Source organism: Ornithorhynchus anatinus, chromosome 2, assembly GCF_004115215.2.
Source record: "Ornithorhynchus anatinus isolate Pmale09 chromosome 2, mOrnAna1.pri.v4, whole genome shotgun sequence".
Lineage (NCBI taxonomy): Eukaryota > Metazoa > Chordata > Mammalia > Monotremata > Ornithorhynchidae > Ornithorhynchus > Ornithorhynchus anatinus.
Genome location: NC_041729.1, coordinates 134,046,102 through 134,070,570, shown reverse-complemented (window position 1 = coordinate 134,070,570; position 24,469 = coordinate 134,046,102). Strand labels below are relative to the sequence as shown.

At 43.3% G+C, this 24,469-nt stretch overlaps 1 protein-coding gene across 12 annotated transcripts in view; it reads left to right on the top strand.

Annotated features, from left to right (window-relative positions):
• The window catches only part of MYCBP2 (MYC binding protein 2), a 311,532-nt gene extending 289,975 nt beyond the window's left edge, over nt 1-21,557 (top strand). For all 12 annotated transcript variants that reach the window (XM_029055680.1, XM_029055702.1, XM_029055705.1 and 9 more), the window contains 11 exons: nt 1,347-1,466; nt 2,908-3,009; nt 4,933-5,061; nt 5,916-6,048; nt 6,709-6,812; nt 7,860-8,048; nt 8,607-8,714; nt 12,048-12,257; nt 17,904-18,011; nt 18,295-18,460; nt 20,707-21,557. In XM_029055680.1, coding sequence (XP_028911513.1) covers nt 1,347-1,466; nt 2,908-3,009; nt 4,933-5,061; nt 5,916-6,048; nt 6,709-6,812; nt 7,860-8,048; nt 8,607-8,714; nt 12,048-12,257; nt 17,904-18,011; nt 18,295-18,460; nt 20,707-20,822 — 1,485 coding nt within the window. In that variant the 3' untranslated portion in view covers nt 20,823-21,557. The remainder of the gene's footprint in view (nt 1-1,346; nt 1,467-2,907; nt 3,010-4,932; nt 5,062-5,915; nt 6,049-6,708; nt 6,813-7,859; nt 8,049-8,606; nt 8,715-12,047; nt 12,258-17,903; nt 18,012-18,294; nt 18,461-20,706) is intronic.
• The last annotated feature ends 2,912 nt before the right edge of the window (nt 21,558-24,469 follow it).

Genomic DNA, 24,469 nt, shown 5'->3' with positions numbered 1-24,469 from the left:
CCAAGCACTTAGTACAGTGTTTTGCACAAAGTAAACACTCAATAAATACGATTGAATGAATGAATGAATGCTGCTGGATTCTCTCGTCTCTCAAGATCTCCCACCTCCGCCTCTCTCATGTGGGTGGCAGGGAGAGGAGATCGGCGAGTGAGAACCACCTTAAGGAAACTTGACCTTTGTACAGCTCTGGAATTTGGTTATTAGGGAGCCAGCAGGGCCCGGTGGTTTATAGACATTTAATATAATAATGTTGGTATTTGTTAAGCGCTTACTATGTGCAGAGCACTGTTCTAACCACTGGGGGAGGTACAGGGTCATCAGGTTGTCCCACGTGAGGCTCACGGTCTTCATCTCCATTTTACAGATGAGGTAACTGAGGCCCAGAGAAGTGAAGTGTCTTGCCCACAGTCACACAGCTGACAAGTGGCAGAGCCGGGATTCGAACCCATGACCTCTGACTCCCAAGCCCAGGCTCTTTCCACTGAGCCACGCTGCTTCTCTAAGCAGAAGAGACTGAAGGACTTGAGACTCAGCTCTCCCATTCTGTACTTTTCTGTAATAATAATTATAATGATTATGGTATTTGTTAAGCGCTATGTGCCAGGCACCCTACTACGTGCTGGGATAGATGCAAGCCAATCAGGTTGGACATAGTCCCTTGTCCTACGTGGGGCGCAGTGTCTCAATCCCCATTTTACAGATGAGGTAACTGAGGCACAGAGAAGTGAAATGACTTGCCCAAGGTCATACAGCAGACAAGTAGCGGAGCAGGGATTAGAACCCATGACCTTCTGACTTTCAGGCCCGTGCTCTATCCACTACACCATCAAGAACCCCCTCCTGAAATCAGAAAGAAAGAGAGAATTAAACCTTAGTTTTTTGGATTTATTTTTTTACCGTCTCCATTGTGGATCATTGGATTACAAGATTATTCATTCATTCAGTAGTATTTATTGAGCGCTTAATCTGTGCAGAGCACTGTACTAAGCACTTGGAATGTACAATTTGGCAATAGATAGAGACAATCCCTGCCCAATAACGGGCTCACATTCTAAACGGGGGTGACAGCAAAGCAAAACAGAACAAAACAAAGCAAAACAAGTAGTCTGCAACCAAACAAGTAGTCTGGTGGTAGTCTGATGAGATTTTATGCCTTCGGCATGGGCGTTTAAGTGATCTTTCATATCTCTTAGATCCAGATTTCCCTATTACTACATCCCTGGAGTAGCATGGGTGGAATTAAGATTTATTTCCCTGTACTTGTGGGAAAATAGATCATACTTGAAACAATTTCAATTTCGTCCTTGACTGGTACCTTAACTAGTCCTCTTGTAATTTTTCAACAGGGTCACCTTTCTGAAGCTTGGTCCCGGGTGACAAAAAATGCCATTGCAGAAACCATCATTGCCTTGACCAAGATGGAAGAAGAGTATAGATCTCCAGTGCGATGCATTGCAACAACAAGGGTGAGAAGCGAATTGAATTGATTCCATTTTCTCTCAGGGAACGTGGCTTCCGGCTATGTTATACTCTCCCAGGCGCTTAGTGCTCTGTGCACAGTAAGCGCTCAGTAAATACAATTGAACTCTTTTCCAGTAGGTATCTTGTCTAATTTTATCTTAGCCTAGCTATTTTAGAATTTTCTCCTCTCACCTCTAATTGAAAATTTACTGAAAGTTCATTTGAACTGTAACAAGGATAATGAAAGTGGAATTTCATAACAGGATATAGGGGCCCTTCCTTTAGTATATGGTTGGTTGTATGTCTTGCAGACCACAGGATCCAGTAAATCATTTAAGAGGGGCTTTTTAGGGAAATTGGGAGGAAGAAAAGAAATGTTTTATGGGAGAAAGAGGTCACAATGAAAAAAGCTTCATTAGGAAGAAAGCAATGCACGCAGACAGAATGGAAAAAGTCATCTGCTGTGATTTTAATGAGTTTCTTGGGGAGCCTATGATGCCCCTTGTTTTTTTATTGGGTTTTTTGTTTTATGAGATTTGTTAAGCGCTTACCATGTGCCAGGCCCCGTACCACACACTGGGGTAGGTACAAGCTAATCAGGTCCTACGTGGGGCTCACAGTCTTCATCCCTGATTTTAGACAAGGTAAGTGAGGCCCAGAGAAATGAAATGTTTCGCCTAGAGAAGTGAAGTGTTTCGCCCAAGGTCACACAGCGGACAAGTGGCAGAGCCAGGATTAGAACCCAGAGGCTTCTGACTCTCAGGCCTGTGCCCTCTCCACTAAGCCACACTGCGATTCCCGCCCTCCAGTTCTGTACCTTTGTTTCTCCCAACCTAGTTTTAGGATGCAGGTAAACCCCTGACCCTCCCTAAACCCTCAGTTGGACTAGGAAACATATTCTGAGAAGCAGCATGGTATAATGGATAGTGCATGGGGCTAGGAGTCAGAAGGTCATGGGTTCTAAATCCCAGCTCTGCCACTTGTCTACTCTGTAACCTTGGGCAAATCATTTCACTTCTCTGGACCTCAGTTACCTCATCTATAAAGTGGGGATTGAGACTGTGAGCCCTGCGTGGGATGGGGACTGTGTCCAACCTGATTTCCTTGTATGCACCCCATTGCTTAGTACAGTGCCTGGCACATACTAAGCACTTAACAAATACGATGACGACAATAATCTCTTCAGGGGGATAGGTCTGAGGCTAGAAAATCGACTATAATGTATTGACATTACAGTACAGCTGAGAAAAAGAAAAGTAGGAGAAACGTCTGTTTTGTGAGCCCCATGTGGGACAGGGACTGTACCCGACCTGAATAACTTGCATTTACCCCAGTCCTTAGATCGGAGCTTGGCACATAGTAAGCATTTAAACAAGTTCCATAAGGACAATACTAATAATAACTTTTTTCTCAAGTTTTCCCTCACGTGTCCTCGTGTTTCCACAGTTATGGCTGGCTCTCGCTTCACTTTGTGTCCTCGATCAGGACCATGTAGATCGGCTGTCCTCCGGCAGATGGATGGGAAAGGATGGGCAACAGAAGCAAATGGTAAGAGCAGACATTTTGACAGGAGCGAGGGGTGAGTTTGGCTTTCCGCGTTGGCCTTCTTGTAGGCTCAAAGCCTTGGGCTCTTCTACAGTGCCGAGACCCAGTTCTCCCTGCCCCAAGCTATCCTCTTGCATGCCTGCAAACCTTGGGGCCCTCCTCTTCTTCCCCACCCTCACTTCTCCTGCACCCTCAGCCACCAGCTGCTTCCAGGTTCCTTGATCATGATAAGAGCCGTGGTATTCGTTAAGCGCTTGCTGTCTGCCAAGCAGACGTATCTACTTACATAGATACAAAGTAATCAGGTACCTCATGGGACTCATAGTCCAAACAGGAGGAAGCACAGGTATTGAATCCCCATTTTGCTGAGGAGGGACCTGAGGCCCAGAGAAGCGAAGTGACTTTCCCAAGGTCACCCAGCAGACAAATGGCGGATTAGAACCCAGGTGCTCTGACTCCCAGGCTTGTGCTCTTTCCACTAGGCCACGCAACTTCTCGCTGTTCACGGCAAGAACATGGCAGGACTCAATATCGTCTGTACATGCTATAGTATTTCAAAACACTGAATCAGTCCTCAAGAATTCTAAATTTTAAATGCATCTTAAAGGTAGTGATAAGCGAATTTGTCTTCTGACCTTTAAAATGTGGGTGTGTATTTGATTTGGGGAAATAACTTTTATGCAAATCTTAAAAAAAATCTGAAGTTCAAAGAAGCATAAGTGGGGGAGAATCCCTTTCATAAAGTGTGTTTACAGTGAAACCTCTGAGTAGGCTAAACAAAGAGCAAACTGGAGAGAGACACAAAACAAACCAACTCCCCCTAAAAAAATGAACTCGGTAGTTTACCTAAGGAGGAATGTTTTTAAGCAGTCAGCAGTATTTATTTAGTATGTATTTGTTCTGCCCAATACCAAAGTGCCAGGGAGAATTCAGCAGAATTAGATATGATCTCTACCCTTAGGTTCCTAACAGCCTAGTATGTAAGACAGTAGTATAGGTAGGAGAAAGCAATTGAGTTTAGAAGGTATGGGAGTGGAGAGGTGTATATCACCCCCCAAAAGAGGTTTTTATTATCATAAAATGGGAGAAAGTGATATTTGTTTTTACTCAAATGTGCCAGGAAGGAAGACACAGCAATTGTCAGAAATCAGAACTAAACAGAAATAGAATTTCTCTATTGATAACCAGAAAAAAAATGATCGAAGCAAGGGAAAACATAGTGCTCTCACTTTATATTCTAGACCGAAAAGGAAAAAAATCCACAGTCGAATGGCTGATCAAGGAAATCAAACACAAAAAAAGACTAATCTGAAAGGGGAAAAGTGCTGTATCAGATTTCTTTTTACAAAAGCAGAGAAAAATGGGTTACTTTGCCAACTCATTCTGCTACCTGATCTTATAGCTTTGATTTTTCTAACAAAGCATCATAGTCAATGGATGTTTTTGGAAAATTCACTGGGAAAGTTCAAATAAAAGTGAACTCCTACCCTAGTGCAACCTGAGTATTTTTGCTGTTCAACATAATCTGTATTTATTCTTTAAACTTTTTATAAAGTAACTTTCTCCCCCTGAAAATGAGTCTTAGAAACCTAGTATTTAATATTGGAACTGAATATCTTTGGAAGAAGTCTTGCAAATTTTCAAATTTGAATGTTGTTCATTTAGAACATATATAGATTTAGCCTTTGGTGTAGGGTAAGGAAATTTTTAAAAGTATGAAAAAAAAATATCTTGGATACTTTCACAAATCTTTGATTGTCTGGTATCGAGTTCAATTTGCAATCTTTATTCTGGTTGACTTTTAAAAACGGAAGATTTAAATCCTTGAAAATAAATTGCCTTCAGTTCATGCCGTTGCCTGGAGATATATTTTCTTTTCCATTTGTTTTTACAATTGGGGTTATCCTTCTTTACTTTGAATTTCAGCCTATGTGTGATAACCATGATGATGGTGAAACTGCAGCAATCATTTTATGCAACGTGTGTGGAAATTTATGCACTGACTGTGACAGATTCCTCCATCTTCATCGCCGAACAAAAACTCATCAAAGACAGGTGATGAGCGTAACTCATGTTTATATTTTGCAATTATGTGGTATTGTACAGTCTGGGAGGTTTAGAAAGCAGTGGTTCATTTCTTAATTTAACTAATGTTAGAAGTGTCACCCTTATTGATTTATAGAAGACACATGGGTTACCAACTTCTGATACATATAACTCACAGTTACAATGTGATAATAATAAATAATTGTGGCATTTGTTAAGCGCTTACTTTACAATTACTCTAATTGTCGCATATGGGGCTCACAACTTTACTCCCCATTTTACAGGTGAGGTAACTGAGGCATGGAGAAGTGAGGTGACTTGCCCCTGGTCACACAGCAAATAAGGGAAGGAGCCAGAATTAGAACACATGTCCTTTTGACTTCCAGGCTCATGCTCTTACCACAGGCCAGCTGCTTCCCTAATGATCTTACAATTAATGAGAACAACCCCTTTACCTCAATGAGGCAGCATAATTTTAAAGAGGTGTAACTTCCATTTTCTTAGGAGTTTGCGTAACTTAGAGTTTTATCTCTAGAAGTGTTTTTTTACGGTGTTTGCTAAGCACTTACTATGTGTCCAACACTGTTCTAATCTCTAGGGCAGATACAGGTTTATCTGGTTGAACACAGTCCCTGTCCCACTTAGGACTCACAGTCTAAATTATCCACTCCTTTTGAGCAAAAAGCATCTACCTTTGTCCATGAGACACCAATAGCGTTCGAAAATTCTCCATATGCATGTCCATTTTTCTGATTCACTGTGTCCTAAATATAGTTCTCAGTGTGTCCTATATGTAGTTCTCTAGGTTTTTGGTTCTAGCTTAGAACAAAAAAAATCTTGTTTCGTCTTGGTTAAACTAATAGGTGTTCAAAGAAGAGGAAGAAGCTATCAAGGTCGATCTTCATGAGGGGTGTGGTAGAACTAAATTATTCTGGCTGATGGCATTAGCCGATTCCAAAACCATGAAGGCAATGGTGGAGTTCCGGGAACACACAGGTACATAATAATAATAGCGATGATGACGGTATCTGTTAAGCGCTTACTATGTGTCAAGCACTCTACTAAGTACTGGGGTGGAAATAAGCATATCGGGGTGGACACATTTCCTGTCCCACATGGGGCTCACAATCTCGATCCCCATTTTACAGATGAGGTAACTGAGGCCCAGAGAAGTGAAATGACTTGTCCAAGGTCACCCAGCAGACAGGTGGTGGAGCCGGGAGTAGTACTCATGACCTTCTGACTCCCAAGCCCGGGCTCTATCCACTACACCATCATAGTTGTGGACACTGACTACATTTGCCTATTTTAAAGGAGTGATTTTAGGCAGAGCTTCTTCAAAGTCAAAAACAGAAAATGTTCAGGGAAAAATTTTCATCCGACAGCTTCTGTATAAACTCCTTTGATCCCGGGAACAAAGCAAGACATTTTAGATGTACTGGTTATTCTTTAGTCAGTCAGTGGTATTTATTGAGTGCTCATTGTGTACAGAGCACTGTCCTAAGTGGTTGGTGGAGTACAGTATAGCAGTAGAACACACACACATTTCCTGCCTACGACGAGCTTACTTTAGCGCTGTACTCACACTGTTTTGTAAATTATCTGGGAGGCTCTTTTCATTTGAGACGATTTGAATTTTTCCCCCTTTGGATCTAGGCAAACCAACGACCAGCAGCTCAGACGCATGTCGTTTCTGCGGTTCGAGGAATGGGACAGAGCTTTCTTCTGTAGGCAGCGTATGTCCAGATGCTGATTGTCAGGTAGGGTGCGGAAAAAAATCGGGGGGAATTCTGTCACAAGAAGTCATCCCGTTAGCATGTTCCAAAGTGGTCCTTTTTTTTCTTAAACAGTATTTGTTAAGCAGTTACTATGTGCCAGGTACTGAAGTAAACGCTGGGGCTGATACAAGCTAATCAGGTCGGACATGGACAGTCTTAACCCCTATTTTACAGATGAGGTAACTGAGGCACCGAGAAGTTAAGTGACTTTCCCAAAGTCACATAGCAGACCAGTGGCAGAGCCGAGATTAGAACTCAGGTCCTTCTGACTTCCAGGCCCCCATGCTCCACTAGACCACATGGCTTCTCATGACAAAGTCATTAGGTGGATCAATCAATCAATCATTAATATTGAACACCCACTGTGTGTAGGGCATATTACTAAGAATTTGAGAGACCCATCCTCTTCGTGGCACTGCGCAAAGAGGTGGTTATGTCAGAGTTATAGAGAGGTCCAAAAAAAATTGAACATAGATGAAATAGTCTTATGCTTCATTAAATTTTGGGAGGCTAGTTACTTAATTTTCTTCACTTATTTCCTTTGCTTCCTGAAGAAAATTTCTCGCATCTTATTTTGTTTTCTTTGGCCCTGATAAATACTGTGAACATGCGAAAAAATAGAATATTTTGGAAATTATTATTTTCATTTATAATTCTTGGTGAATAAAGCGTTCAGTTTTAATTAGTAGTTCCTCCATTTGATGTCCAGGAACGAAAGCCGATCATTCAATCAGTGGCACTTACTGAATGTTTACTGTATGCAGAGCTCTGAACTAAGCGCTTGGGAGAGTACACTGTGGTATTGTTGCTAGACCAGATCCTTCCCTGCTTCCAAGATGAAAAAATTAGGTGAATATCAAAGCATACGTGATAGATTATTCATTCCCTATCCAATCCATACAGTGACTAGAAAACATTTTCTGGGTCGCAACAAGACGACTGCACAAATTAACGTATCAGACGTGTTGCAGTTAGCAAGAAACGGGGTGTAAAAACTGAAAATTCTTGTGCTGAATCCTTCTCGACTAGGAGTACGCTAAGATAGCCTGTAGCAAGACTCATCCTTGTGGCCATCCGTGCGGAGGTGTTAAAAATGAAGACCACTGTCTGCCCTGCCTGTACGGCTGTGATAAAAGCGCCACAACGCTGAAGCAAGATGCCGATGACATGTGCATGATCTGTTTCACGGAAGCCCTTTCTGCGGCCCCGGCTATCCAGGTTGGCAGTCATTTTGAAGAGGGGGACTCTGGTTAGTCCATTCTGAGAAGCGGAGAGGATTTTCCAGGGAGAGCATTCGAAATGGACGGGTGGCTGAAATCCTTGGTGTGAGTCACGTAGTTCCCTAGTGTCACACAAGTATGTAAACTTTGGCGAATGTACAGCATTCTGGAATTTCTGAATAATGGAAAACTGAGTCGATGTAACCGTCACTACCATTTCCGAGAGGATAGGCTCTTTCCCACTTGGCCACATCTCCCATGATACATAGGAGAACCGGGGCCACAAGGGATTGTGGTGATTCACAGATTAAACCAGACAGCTCCTCTGTCAGACTTTCGGGATGAGATTTCATGTGACATGATTGTCTCTAATTTGTGTTGTGTGCTTTTTATTAAGCACGTACATGTACTCGGTCCTAAGAGGGGACTACAGGATAAGCAATTCAGATACAGTAATGGAGAAAGAACAGCATCGAGTTATGGGTCATCTTCCAGGTCATGAAATGTTTACTCTGAATTTGCTGAGCTTACCTATCTTCTCTTTCCTTTTCTAAAGCTGGACTGTAGTCACGTGTTCCATTTGCAATGCTGCCGACGGGTTTTGGAAAACAGGTGGCTTGGGCCAAGGATAACATTTGGGTTTATATCTTGTCCTATTTGCAAGGTATGGAAAAATAAAAGACCCTATCTACTTTTTATTCAACCGTATCCGATCTTTGGATGTCTGAAAACCTAAAAAGTCAGTTAGGTGGGGTGCAATGCCTGTCCCACAGAAGGCTCATGTTCTAAATAATTGACACAAACATCATTTCATTTCTTTTTTATCTGAACAGGCTAAAGAGCACTGAACGAATCATCTTTTAGATCACTCAGCAAAACTGGTTCAGAATATAAACCAGTCTTCAGTGTCTTGGCATGTGTTATTAGATATTCATGCATTCATTCATTCAGTCGTATTTATTGAGCGCTTACTATGTGCAGAGTACTGTACCAAGTGCTTAGAAAGTACAATTCGGGAACAGTTAGAGACAATCCCTACCCAACAGTGGGCTCACAATCTAGAAGGGGGAGACAGACAACAAAACAAAACAAGTAGGCAGGCATCAGTAATATCAAAATAGATAAATAGAATTATAGATCTATACACATCATTAATAAGATAAATAGAATAATACGTACAAATATGCCCAAGTGCTGTGGGGAGGGGAGAGGGATAGAGCAAAGGGAGGGAGTAGGGATGATGGGGAGGGGAGGAGGAACAGAGGAAAAGGGGGGCTCAGTCTATGAAGGCCTCCTGGAGGAGGTGGGCTCTGAGTAGTTCTTTGAAGGGGGAAAGAGAGCTAGTTTGGCATATGTGAGGAGGGAGGGCATTCCAGGCCAGAGTTGGGACGTGGACCGGGGTAGACGCCGGGTCAGGTGAAAACAAGGCACAGTGAGGAGGTGAGCAGCAGAGGAGCGGAGCGTGTGGGCTGGGCCATAGAAGGAGAGAGGAGAGGTGAGGTAGAAGGGGGCAAGGTGGTGAAGAGCTTTGAAGCCAAGAGTGAAGAGTTTTTGCCTGAGGCGAAGATTGATAGGCAACCACAGAGATTTTTGATGAGGGGAGTGGCATGCCCAGAGTGTTTCTGTAGAAAGATAATCCGGGCAGCAGAGTGAAGTATAGACTAAAGCGGGGAGAGACAGGAGGATGGGAGATCAGAAAGGAGGCTGATGCAATCATCCGGTTGGGATAGGATGAGAGATTGTACCAACAAAGTAGCAGTTTGGATGGAGAGGAGAGGATGGATCTTGGCGAAGTTGTGAAGATGAGACCAGCAGGTTTTGGTGATGGATTGGATGTTTGGGGTGATTGAGAGAGCGGAATCAAGGATGACACCAAGGTTGCAGGCTTGTGAGATGGGAAGGATGGTGGTGCCGTCCACAGTGACGGGAAAGTCAGGGAGAGGACAGAGTTTGGGGGGGAAGATAAGAAAATCAGTCTTGGACATGTTAAGTTTTAGGTGGCGGACAGACATCTAGGTGGAGATGCCCTGAAGGCCAAAGGAGATACGATCCCAGAGGGAGGGAGAGAGGACAGTGGAGGAAGTTTAGATTTGGGTGTCATCTGCATAGAGATGATAGTTGAAGCCGTGGGAGTGAATGAGTTCACCAAGGGAGTGATGGAGAACAGAAGGAGACCAAGAACTGACCCTTGAGGAACCCCTAAAGGGAGGGGATGGGAGGGGGAGGAGGAGCCCGCGAAGGAGGCTGAAAATGAACGGCCAGAGAGGTGAGGAGAACCAGGAGAGGACGGCGTCTGTGAAACCAAGGTTGGATAATGTGTTGAGAAGAGGATGGTTGACAGTGTCAAAGGCAGCTGAGAGGTCGAGGAGGATGAGGATAGAGTAGGAGCCATTGGATTTGGCAAGAAGGAGGTCATGGGTGACCTCTGGGGGCAGTTTTGGTGGAGTGGAGGGGACGGAGGCCAGATTGGAGGGGATCCAGGAAGGAGTTGGGGTTGAGGTATTTGAGGCAGTGAGTGTAGACTCGCTTTAGGAGTTTGGAAAGGAAGGGTAGGAGGGAGATAGTGCTATAACTGGAGGGGTCAGTGGGGTCAAGAGAGGGTTTCTTTTAGGATGGGGGAGACGTGGGCATGTTTGAAGGCAGAGGGGAAGAAGCCGTTGGACCCTCATGGGAAAGGCATTACCCCTTCCTAACCCATGATCAGATAGTCTTTGGGCTTTCAGGTTGATGTCAGAGATATAACTATAAACTTTTTTTTAAATTAATCGATAAGTCACAAGCTCAGAACTGCATTTAAGCACATTCAACTCCTGTGCTCTTATAAAGCTTCTGACCACAGAGCCTTATCACCATGAATATTTCTGTCATTTGGACATAATAATAATGATGGTATTTGTTAAGGGCTTACTTATGTGCCAAGCACAGTTCTAAGTGCTGGGGTAGATACAGAGTGATCAGGTTGTCCCACGTGAGGCTCACAGTCTTAATCCCCATTTTATAGATGAGGTAACCGAGGCACAGAGAAGTTAAGTGGCTAGCCCAAATTCACACAACTGACAGGTGGCGGAGCCGGGATTAGAACCCACGACCTCTGACTCCCAAGCCCGGCTCTTTCCACTATGCCGCGCATTGAACTTGCCCCACTATAGCTTAGCTAGCCAGGAAAGCAGTGTGGACATGTTCAGCTCTCAAACATCCATATATTTTCATATGTAGAAGGCTACACATGTAGCCCAGTATGCAGATAAAAGACAGATAAAAGGCATCCTTTAGAAGATACCTTCAGGAATATTATTTCCAAGAGCGAGACAGAAAATTCGTCCCTTCTGAAGGCCTCCTTTGACAAATATGGGATGTCAGGAAAGATTGCATAAAGTAGGGTTCAGCAGAATGGAAGTTGTGCCTCTTCCAGGCATACCTGGGTGTATGTAGGACTAGAAAAATATCCCAGTTTAGTTTGGGGATGACAGGGAGTAGATGGGAGGTGGTTTCCATCACAGTGACTACAAGGAGGAACGAGAAAGTGAGTTTGCAGAGAGAAAGGGAACTGAATCTTTTATCACAGAGCTTTGATTATCTTTTCACTTCTTCCTTTCTCACGGGCGGTCAGGCAGGCATTATTCATCCATTCAGTCATATTTCCTGAGGGCCTACCGTGTGCCGAGCACTGTGCTAAGAGTTTGGGAGAGGACAGTATAACAATAAACGGACACATTCTCTGCCCTCAACAAGCTTACAGTCTACCAAGTCCCATTTGACAGGCTGAACTTCTGCCAGCTTGTCCATTTTTTTAAAACATGTACTTCGCCCAAATTCAGATGTTCTTATTGTCCAAGAGAAATTTTAGGAGAATTTTTGTTTTTTGGAGAGTTATGTGGCACATTCAGACGTTTGGCCAAGCTTTTCAAAAATATGAAATTAAACATGAAAATCCTTACTGCAGAAACCTAACATTAAAGCTGTGCTGAATTCAGGGACCTCTAATTTCTCATTTCAGAACAAAATCAATCATACAGTATTAAAAGATCTGCTTGATCCAATCAAAGAACTCTATGAGGATGTGAGAAGGAAAGCCTTGATGAGGTTGGAATACGAAGGTTTGCACAAGAGCGAAGCCATTACAACTCCTGGAGTCAGGTTTTATAATGATCCAGCTGGATATGCCATGAATAGATATGCCTATTACGTCTGCTACAAATGCAGAAAGGTAGGAGGGAAACTGGATTTCCCTGTGAAAAATAACTATTATGTACCTTTGTAATGTCTTTTCAGAAAAGGGGGTGGAAACAAAATGTCGGATTTCAAAGATTGTGTTTTTATTATTCTGTTGTTTTTCCGCTATGCTTTGGGAAGTGGCTTTATCTGTCATGATTTCAAGATAACACAGTTGGTACTTAGTCTCCCTTCCCCCGCTTTTGAGAAACCTGGCAACTCTTTTATTAAAGCACAGTTCCTTTTGTCCATAGCACCCTCCCCTCCACCTGGAAGGTGAGTTTTGTTCCGAGTGGTTTCTACAGAATCAATCAATCAGTCGTACTTATCAAGCACTTACTATGCGCAGAACACTGTACCAAGCACAGAGGAGAGTGCAGTATAACAGAGTTGGTAGGCACATTCCCTGCCCACAGAAGGTGCGTTATCCAGCTTCTCAAGCCATTTCATTACAGTTCCCTCTATGAAATGGCCAGGCGGGATACCTTCAGTGAGAATCTGGAATGCAGGCAGCTCACCACCATTGAGGCACTTTCCCAAGTGGTTAGTACAGTGCTCTGCACACCGTAAGCACTTAATAAATACGATTGAATGAATGAATGAATGAATGTCAGGGCACGGAAGGAGAATGGGTAATGCAGGATACCCAAGCAGCTTCTTGAACAGGAATGGGGCCATAAGCAGGGTGGCCAGAACAAATGCTTGCAGGACAGAATAAAGTTTGCTCTCTGATAATGTGGGAAGACATACGAGACTCAGGACCAGCATATGGCCTCACCCAGCATGAAACAACTGCTTTCTTTTTTAAAATTTTCCTTATGGTATTTGTTAAGCGCTTACTGTGTGCCAGACACTGTATTAAGCAATGGGGTAGATAGTCATTTGTATTTATTTAGCACTTATTGTGTGCAGAACACTGTACTAAGCACTGAGGAGCACAGTAAAGCAGACACATTTCCTGCCCATAATGAGCTTATGATGGCATTAATCCACATAAAATTACAGATGCAGGCTAATCAGGTTGGACAAAGGCCATGTCCCACATGGGGCTCACAGTCTTAAGCCCCATTTTATAGATGAAGTAACTGAGGCCCAGAGAAGTAAAGTGACTCGCCCAAGGTCACACAGCAAACAACTAGCAGAGGTGGGATTAGAAACCAGGTCCTTCTGACTGCCAGGCCCGGGCTCGATCCACTAGGTCACGCTGCTTCTCAAAACAAAGGTTTTGGAAAAATCCAGAGACTAAGAGGCAGCTTTGAAAATAGTAACAAGTCCTGCAGATGCAATTGGATCGGTGCACGGTGTGGAATGGAGTGTCTGTCACATAAAAATCATTTCAACAACATCTGCAGTACATGGCCTGGCTTCAATACAAAGGAAACATTCTCAGTTAATTCTGAATTGTCTTGTTACACAAAGCAGTAGGGAATGCCGAACTGGGCTAAGGGGACACGGTTCCTAAGAGTCCTTGTTTCCCCTCAGCTGAAAGGAGAAAATAAGGGAAAAAAAGCACCAAGCGGAAGTACCCAAAAGATACCTCCAGACACAAAAATTCAGCGGGAACAAGGATAAGCAAAAATCTAACAATTAGGTGTGAAGCTCGGAAATAAAAACTGTGAAATTAACAGAGAACAATGTAAAGTAGGGCACTCAAAAAGCAAATAGTACAGAACAAAAGACTAGCTAGTCTCAACAACAGCAGAAAATATTGTAGAGGTCAGAGTTGGGCAGAAGCCAAACAGGAGTCATATGCAACAGTGAATCAGTCAGTGGTGTTGAGCACTTATTGTGGGCAGGGCACTGTACTAAGCGATTAGAAGAGTACAGTCCAACAGAGTTGGTAAATGTGATCCCTGCCCACGGGGAGCTTAATCTAGTCTAGGTAAGGTCCTTTGGGTAAGATTACAGTAAATATAGGGGTGTGGCCCACAATCCAACAGCTTTTTTCACCCTAAAAATGTGGTTGCATTGTGGAAACATTTTCCCATAGGCGTACACTTTGTGAATTAGAATCAGTTCCCAGTAATAGGCAAGGGAAAAAGGAAATTCCTTTACGTGCCATATGTTGTAATGATAAACATCCCTAAACTATTATTTAATCTTAATGAAATTAATGCCAGACATAACAATCACAGTATTAATTGAGCACTTGTAAGAAGGAGAGGGAATGTGTCTACCAACTCTCTCATATATTGTACTTGCCCAAGGACTGAGTCCAGTGCTTAATATAGTGCCTGGCACAGAGTAAGCACTTAACAAATACCATAATTATATTATTATCCCAGTGCTCTACACACAGTATACACCCAATAAATACCACTGATTGATTATTATAAGCCTTTGTAGAAGTAGACTCTTGTTCTGATGACAGTATAAGTGTTTATATAATGGAATGAAGAATCTGTCAGTTCAGATTGACCAGCAGCCTTCTTCTTTTCTTCATAAAGTTCCTTGACACAGATACTCTGTGCACCTCTGAACACCTCTCTCCATGTGAATCATCTACTTCAATCGTATATGTTTAACTCCATCCGCTTTCCTAAAAAATCATTGCAAGACTTTTAATGGTGGACAGACCATCGTGATTTCTCCATATTTTCTGGCCTGCATTGGACAGTGGGAAGCAATGTGGCCTAGTGGAAAGAGCTCGGGCCTGGGAGTCCAAGGATCTGGGTTCTAATCGCAACTCTGCCAATGTCTGCTGTATGACCTTGGGCAAGTCACTTCACTTCTCTGGGCCTCAGTTCGCTCATCTGAAAAATGGAGAGTCAATTCCCGTTCTCGCTCCTACTTGGACTGTGAGCCCCTTTTGGGATATAATGATCTTGTGTTTATCCCAGTGCTTAGTACAGTATATGGCACATAGTAAGCTCTCAACACATACCACAATTATTATTAATAATAATAATAACAATAATGATAATAAATCTCTATTGGCATCAACCATCCCCCTACGAGGTGGCTTCCCAAGCGTTTGGTTAGTTGCTTAGGATTTCTTCAGCGTCTTGAAAAATCTCACCCAACCTGGGCAGAGCTTTCTCCAAGATCCATTCACCGTTGAGTGCTTAATCTCCAGACAAGACAGAAGGATTGAATAAATGGTAGCACTTGGCTGGAAAATAAAGGATAGGGAGCGAGGCACCAAATAAAAAGGTCATATTCCAATTTTTATTGGAAGTGGAGAGGACTCAGAGAAGAAGTTTTAAAGGGTTGAAAGTAGGTCAGTAATATAATAATAATGGTAATTATTAAGCACTTACTAGGTGCCGGGCATTGTACTAAGCACTAGGGTGGATACAAACAAATCAAGTTGGACATAGTCCCTCTCCCTTGTACGGCTCACAGTCTCAATCCCCATTTTTTTTTTTTACAGGTGAAGTAACTGAGGTCCAGAGAAGTGAAGTGACTTGCCCAGGGTCACACAGCAGACAAGTGGTGGAGCAGGGATTAGAACCCCTGACCTCCTAAGTCCCAGGCCCCTGCTCTGTCCCCTCAGCTAGAAACGTTAAAACAACTAAGAGCAATCTAAGTAGTGTAGCTAGTAAGCTTCAAGCGTATGAACAGGTTTGTGGTTTGACATCAGAGGAAGATGTCATTTGGACAAAAGGAAAAACTTATTGACTCCTTAAATTTTAAACCACTGTAATGGGCTCCCACAGAAAGCTTCTCGAGTTTCCAACTTTGGAGAACTTCAAAAAATAAATCATTTAAATCAGATGGTATAATTGGAAAGAGTATTGGTGTAATGGGCCTAGGAGCCAGAGGACCTGGGTTCTAGTCCCAGCTTTGCCAATTGTTTGCTGTGTGACCTTGGGCAAGTCACTGAACTTCTCTTTGCCTCAGTTTCCTCATCAGGGATTCAGTACCTGTTCTTCCTCTTACTTAGACTGTAAGCCCCATGTGGGACAGAAACTGTTGGACTGTATCCAACCTGATTAACTCGTATCTTCCCCAGCGCTTAGAACAGTGCTTGACACATAATCGGCGCTTAACAATACAGTAATCATAAAGGGAAATTCTGTCCATGCCCGTGCGAGTATGTTGGCCAAAAAAACTGTTCTGCGGCCTACAAGCTCTTCCACATTGAGAGCACATAAAGTAGTTCCTTATGGAAGCATCAGCTCTCCCTCCCACCTCACCTCTCTCCTCTGTCACTACAACCCAGGCAGGACACTCAGCTCCTCCATCACCAGCCTACTGTGCCTCAATCTCATCAGCTTCTTGCTCACGTCCTCCCTCCTGGCTGGAACACCCTGCCCATTCACATCCGACAGACCACCAATCTCCACAACTTTGAAGCCCCACTAAAATCATATCTTTTCCAAGAAGCCTTTCCTGGCTAACCTCGCATCTCCCCAACCTATTCTCCATCTCTTCTGCATCACCTATGCACTTGCATATCAGTGCACTCAGGATACAGAGCCAAAGTGCATCAGGTCTGTACCCCCTGAGTACTTTTGATATGCTTCCCCACACCCCAACCTTACATATGTACATATCCTTAGACCCTATTACTAACCCCTGTCTGGTATCTGTTTTATCATCTGTCTCCCCGCACTAGTTCGTAAGCTCCTTGAGGTCAGGGAACACGTCTAACAGCTCCGTTCTACACGCCCAAGTGCTGAGTACAGTGCTCCAGGCCAGGAGATGGACGTGAGCTGAAGGTCAGGGGTAAGAGAGATGATCAGTAAGCGTAGAGTTAAGGAAGAGAGAAACCACCTTACGATCTAAACAGGAAGGAGACTGACAGACACAAAATGCCCTGGCTAATGAACGTATGAAAGAATAACTCTATAAGTTAAAATAAATTTCTTTTTTTTTTTTAAGTGCCAAGACGAATAGGCTTAAATACTGCGACTATATAACACTGTGCTGATTCTGTGAGGTCATTCATTGGGATAAAGGGTATAGCATGCAAGAGTCATGAAGTAACCCAACTCGATACTGTACGTGCCGTCACCTCATTTAGAGGGCCATTGCCAATTTGAGTCACAGCGTGTTTTCTCGTGGATGGGCCTTGCCCAGTTATGGCTGTCTCAAAGCTATTCCCAGGGATATTCATTGCCGGTTGAGTTAAGTAGACTTTCCTTTTAGCTTGGCATCTTAGAGTGTGAGCCCCATGTGGGACAGGAACGGTGTCCAACCTGATTCACTCATATCTACCCATTGCTTAGAACAGTGCTTGGCACATAGTAAGCACTAAACAAGTGCCATTTATTATTATTACTCCAGCACTGGTTTCCAGGGAATGAGTGATTCTATTTATTAAGCCCTACGTGTCAAGTACTGTTCTGAGCGCTGGGGTAGATATAAGCTAACCATGTTGGACACAGTCCCTGTCCCACTTGAGGCTCACAGTCTTCATCCCATTTTACAGTTGAGTTAACTGAGGCAACAGAGAAGGAGGTGACTTGCCTAAGGTCACCCAGAAGACAAGTGGCAGAGCCAGAACTAGAACCCAGGCCCTTCTGACTCCCAGACTCGTGTTCTATTCACTGTTCCCTCAAAGCAATCAGTAAAATCCAGGCCTTCCTTTGGGTCACCCAGCACTGTTTCTTCTTGACCAGCCCCAGATCTAATCTTTGTCATTTCTGATTTTTCCCCTCTGTCGTATTCTCGATGGGTTGCCCATTCTCCAAAGGCGTATTTTGGGGGCGAAGCTCGCTGTGATGCCGAGGCCGGACAAGGGGACGATTACGACCCGAGAGAGCTCATCTGTGGCGCCTGCTCCGATGTTTCCAGGGCTCAGGTAGGTAACCAGATGAGGAGGCGGAGCGCTGCTCTAAATGCTGACGCCTCCTAAAGAAGAGTTCAAGTTGTCTTCTGAGTTGCAGACAGTAAGCATTAGTCAGTCTTTTGGAAAAGCAGTTTTGGCAGCGAATATATGCTTTTTCATTCGATCGTATCTATTGAGTGTTTACTGTGTGCAGAGCACTGAACTAAAAGCTTGGAAAGTACAATACAACAATAAACAGTGACATTTGCTGCCTTTGCAAGTCTTTCTAACACCATATGTGATGATTTGTCTACAGATGTGCCCCAAGCATGGTACGGACTTTTTAGAATACAAATGCCGTTACTGCTGCTCAGTGGCTGTATTTTTCTGTTTTGGAACAACGCATTTTTGTAACGCTTGTCATGATGATTTTCAAAGGATGACAAGCATTCCTAAAGAAGAACTTCCACACTGTCCTGCAGGTAGGCTTTCCCAGAACCGAATTTAATGATGAGCCTTGTGTGTTTTGTGACCAAGCCCATTTCAATTACAGATTTATATGTGATGTTCCCTCAAAAGAACGATGTGCTATAAAATGTGGTTTTGGGGGGTGGCTTTCTGTAATGCAGTTGTTAATTTGGGAAAAATTTGATTTCAGTATTAGTTTGTCCTTTACGAAATCCACTGCAATTCATAATCCCCTTTTCATGGAGTTATTAGGGTAATTAAAGTTCTCTAACAACATGCAACTGTATCCACCTTACATAAGCAGCTGCAAAACAGAAGATGGAACTAGTACATTCACAGGCAAGTCTCGAGAATAGCAAATGTAAGCGTTTGACCGGTTTGGAAAAAAAGTAACCAGGAGACGTTAGATAAGATTGTGGCAGTTGGAAAACTAAGGTGGGCAATCATAGCGGGGAAACTTCTATTGTTCTTCCCTTTCATTTTTTGAATCGAAAGAGTTTTTTGAAATGCCTGGCAGCTGTCATAAAGCCAACAAGGGAAACACAAACTGGATTTAACGCAGATTAGGTGATGGAAACCAGTATGGAAGCAAGAGTGAGAAGGCTTTCCTACAATAGTGAAAACAATTTGAAAAAACACAACGTTTTGGCTAGGAAAAAGACTCAAAAAAAATCCCAACAGGATATTTCATTTTAGAAAAGGAAACTGAAAAAGTGCAGCCCTTAGGAAGAAGCTAAAGAAGGAACTTCCCAAAACGGACCTTCCGAAGTCCCTAAGCTTTTAACAAAAAAGCAAGCACCATCGTAAAAGTTGTGTTTTCAGAAATGGAACACTCCTCTGAGTGAAGAAAGCAGGGAAGTCCAAAAAAAGCAGCAGGTTAGTTGTAAACACGTCAGCCCAAAATGAGTTTGAAGAGCATTTTACAGAAGATGCCAAAACTAATAATAAATAATAAACTGACTAATAATAAATAGTAAACAGTCCTGTAGACAACAAGCTTGTTGAGGGCAGACGCAGCGTGACAGAGTGGAAAGAGCATGGGCTTGAAAGTCAGAGGTCATAGTTTCTAATCCCAGCTCCATTACTCATCAGCTGTGTGACTTTGGGCAAGTCACTTCACTTCTCTGTGCCTCAGTTACCTCATCTGTAAAATGGGGACAAAGAGTGTGAGCCCCATGCGGGGCAACCTGATTACCTTGTATCTACCCCAGCCCTTAGAACACTGCTTGGCACATTGTAAGCGCTTAACAAATACCATCATGATTATTATTATTATTCTACCAACTCTTTTAGATTGTATTCTCCCAATAATATGAGCACCATATTGTACATAATTATTTTTAGAGTCAACTATTTATTCTGTGTAAATATTTATGTCTCTCACTCTCTCTCTGGGTGGAGAACATGTGTCTGTTATGCTCTTCTAAGCACTTAGCGCAAGTGTATTGCTTAAATACCGTTAACTACTGTTTTTTACAAGAAGTCCATGAACACTCCAGAGGTGGATGTAGCAGGTCTTCTTGTAACTAAGTTAGGAAACTTTTCTTGCTTTCAGTTTGTCAGCATGGCTCAGTGGAAAGAGCCCGGGCTTGGGAGTCAGAGGTCATGGGTTCTAATCCTGGCTCCGCCGCTTGCCAGCTGTGTGACTTGGGGCAAGTCACTTCACTTCGCTGTGCCTCAGTTACCTCATCTGTAAAATGGGGATTAAAACTGTAAGCCCCAAGTGGGACAACCTGATCCCCTTGTATCCCCCCAGCGCTTAGAACAGTGCTTTGCACATAGCGCTTAACAAATACCAACATTATCGTTCAGACTGTGAGCCCATCATTGGGCAGGGATTGTCTCTATCTGTTGCCGAATTGTACATTCCAAGCGCTTAGTACAGTGCTCTGCACATAGTAAGTGCTCAATAAATACTATTGAATGAACTCTGCTGGCTGCTGTTCCTGATGCTAGCCACTGGGCCAATGATACTTTTGTCCAAAGAGAGGAAAGAAAGTAGTCAAATCTGACTTATTTCCAGATCTTCCCAGTCACACTGCACTATTACCTGCTCGGGGCATACATCTTCATTAGCTCCTTGAAGTTAAAAATTTCAGTTGCCCATCTTTATCCATTACTTTTAAGATTCCTTGGCTTTAATCATAAGGAATGGATGGATTTGAATGACTTTGGGTTCCCGATCATTTCAGAGCATTTCATTTGCAGCAGTTGTTAGAGTTTGGACTCTTATTTTTCTGTCTCCTCTCCACCATTTTAGGTCCCAAAGGCAAACAGCTGGAGGGAACCGAATGTCCACTGCACGTCGTCCATCCCCCGACTGGTGAAGAATTTGCTCTGGGCTGTGGAGTTTGCAGAAACGCTCACACGTTTTAGATCGGTCGGTTTTCTCTGCCAGACAAAACAGTTGCCCTCGTTCCCCCCGCCCCGAAGAGAGAGCATGGTGACGTTGAAACATCCCTCAGGATGAGGATGGGACCATTTTCAAAATCGAAGTAAAAAAAAACCAACCACAAAAAAAACTATTTCTAGTGCAAGAAGGATGCCAAATACCGTGTACATAATTCTTGCTGTGAGAGATTTTCTTTCTTTTTTTTTATCCAGTACATCAAAACTTGTAAGGTGTTTGCATGTGGCCATTACAGTCATCGGCTAAGAAGCATTGGGTATTTATAGATAATGGATTGAAAAAAAAAAAGATGACCATGCCCATAGGTTGGAAAGATGCTGGCTCTCAGTAAAGGAAAGGAAAGAAATCATTGGTTATTGTATACTGACTTTTGTAATCCTGTACAATTGTAACTGCATCACGGGTGAGGTGGGGGGGAAGAGGAATATTCTGTTTTATTTCCTAGACTGTTACAAAAATTGTGTTAGACAGGCATATAAATGTAATAAGTATCACACTGTATATAAGGATATCAATGTTTGTCTTGTATAAGAATTACTAAATTACAAGAGCAGTTTCATTTAAACTTCTGGGTTACGTTTGAGCCTGAAATTTTAATGAAGTGCAATACTGAGTGTGCCTCATATCTTGCAGCTGTAAACATAACGGAATGTACATGTCAATAAAGCCACTGTACGTTTTTATACAGTGATAAAGTCTAATAAATGAGTAAGATTTTATTTGGGAGAGGAAGCAACAAATAGACCAACTTTCAGATAGTACCCTCAGGCCTTGAAATGAAAACATGCTTCAGATGCCTTTCAAAAAAGTCATTTATAAATACTTTTCATTCATTCATTCAATAGTATTTGAGCGCTTACTATGTGCAGAGCACTCTACTAAGCACTTGGAATGTACACGTCGGCAACAGATAGAGACAATTCCTGCCCATTGACGGGCTTACAGTCTAATCGGGTGAGACGGACAAAAACAAGACAACTTAATCATGATAAATAGAATCAAGGGGATGTACACCTCATTAACAAATAGGGTAATAAAAATACATACAAATGAGCAGATGGAAAGGGAAAGAAGGGCTTAGCTGAGGGGAGGTGAAGGGGGGGCAGAGAGGGAGCCGAGGGAGCAGAGGGAAAAGGAGAAGCTCAGTTTGGGAAGGCCTCTTGGAGGAGGTGAGCTCTCAGTAGGGCTTTGAAGAGGGGCTTTCACTGAACAAGCAGTTCTTTGCCCCTTCTGGTAGCTAATGTAGCTCCCATTTGTGGAGCCGTGGTATTTTTATGGCTTTTAATAAAGAAGAAGAATTGTGATATCTGTTAAGCGCATACTAAGTGCCAGGCACTGAACCAGGCACTGAGGTAGAAACAAGATAATCGGGTCGGGCTCAGTCTCGGTCCCATACGGGGTTCACAGCTGAGGTTGGAGGGTGAACAGGTATTGAGTCCTCATTTTACAGATGAAGAAGCTTAGGCACAGAGAAGTGAAGTGACTTGCCTGAAGTCATCCGGCAGGCAAGGGTCGGAGCCGGGAGTAGAAACCAGGTCCTCTGAATCCCGGGGTCCTCGCTGTCTCACAAGCCCTTAAGCCTTGGCATTATCCCTAACTCATCTCTCCCATTTAACCAGTCTGTAAATCAGATCGACTGAACACTTACAGTCTGCAGAGCACTGTTCAAAGCGCTTGGGAGAGTAACACGCAACAGTATAACAGATTCATTCATTCAGTCATATTTATTGAGTGCTTACTGTGTGCAGAGCACTGTACTAAGCGCTTGGAAAGTACAATTTGGCAACAGAGACAATCCCTACCCAATAACAGGCTCACCCTGCCCACAACGAGCTTACGGCCTATGGGGGACACAGACAGTAATATAAATAAAATTACAGGTATGTACATAAGTACTGCGGGGCTGAGGGGGATTTCACCAGATCCTGACAGTGCTACCTTCACGACGACATTGATGTTCACCGTTTTCCTCTGTATCCAAACTGCTACTAAACTGATCCAAATACTTGTATCATACCTTGATGACTGCATCTGCTCCTCGCTGATCTTCCTGCCTCTTGCATCTCCCCACTCCAGTTCTTACTTCACTCTGCTGCCCAGATGGTTTATCTAAATGGCTTCCCATCCACCTCCACATCAAACAGAATCTCCATACCGTCGGCTTTAAAACCCTTAATAAGCTCGCCCCCGCCTATCTCAACTGGTTTCGTACTACAACTCAGCCTGCACACTGCATGCCAACCTACTCACTGTACCTCAATCTCGTCTATCTCGCCACTGAGCCCCCTCCCCCTTCATATCAGACCACCACTCTCCCTACCTCCTTCAAGAGGCCTTCCCCAACTAGGCCCTTATTTCCCCTTCTTTTCCCTTCTGCATCAATCAATCAAGACCGGCGAGTGGTCAGTGGATCTTTCTGGACCTATTGTAAGTAACTGCTTCTTCTTCACTTCTCCTCCCAAGAGAGAGCTATTTTCATTGATGACATCAGCTGAAGCACAGCCAGTTCCAACAGAGGTGGGTGGTCGGAGAGGCGTACGGTCCTCTGAAACAGAAAATGAAGAGCTTTTTCACCAGAAGGCTGGATGGCGGGAGGATTAACTGCCAAGGACACTGTGTGGAAAGAAGGAAAGGCCCTGTCCTGTTTCTCAGAAACACTGTATCATCTCGGCCTGGCTGAGTTCACGATGAGATGTCGGAGCAGCGTAACTTCGGTGGAAACTGCTAAGTAAAAGTTTCAGTCTACAGGGGGAGGGAGATATTAAAATAGGTTATATATAGGGGAAATAAGAGACTATTACATAAGTACTGTGGGGCTGGGGTGAATATCCTAGTGTTTACAGGGTACACTGCCAGGTGCATAATTGACACAGAGGGGAGGGTGGATGGGGGAAGAAAGGGCTTAATCTGAGAAAGTTTCTTGGAGGAGATTCATATTTATTCATATTTAATTTATTTGCATTAATGTCTCTCTCACTCTAGACTGTAAGCTCGTTATGGGCAGGGAACATGCCTGCTAATTCTGTTGAATTGTACTCTCCCAAGCGCTTAGTACAGTTCTCTACACATAGTAAGCTCTCAGTCATATTAATTGAGTGCCTACTGTGTGCAGAACACTGTACTAAGTGCTTGGGAGAGCTTTCAAATTCAAATGCCGAGTCATTTCTGACCCATAGCAACTTCATGAACATACCCTCTTTAGATCATCACATCTTCTGTCATAAAGTCGTTGTGGTATGTGTATCCAGAGTTTTCTTGGTAAAGACACAGAGCGATTTACCACTGCCTTTTTCCGTGCAGTAAAAACTTGGAGAGTACAATACAACAATAGACACATTCCTGGCCAAAGTGAGATTACAGTCTAGAGGGGGAGACAGACAATCGTGTAAATAAATAAATTACAGATATGTACATAAGTGCTGTGGGGCTGGGTGGGCAGAAGAAAAATGGGAGCAAGTGAGGGTGACGCAGAAGGGAGTGGGAGAAGATGAAAGGGGGCTTAGGGAAGGCCTCTTGGAGGAGATGGGCCTTCGATAAGCCTTTGAAGGAGGGGAGAATAATTTTCTGTTGGATTCATTCATTCATTCATTCAATAGTATTTATTGAGCGCTTA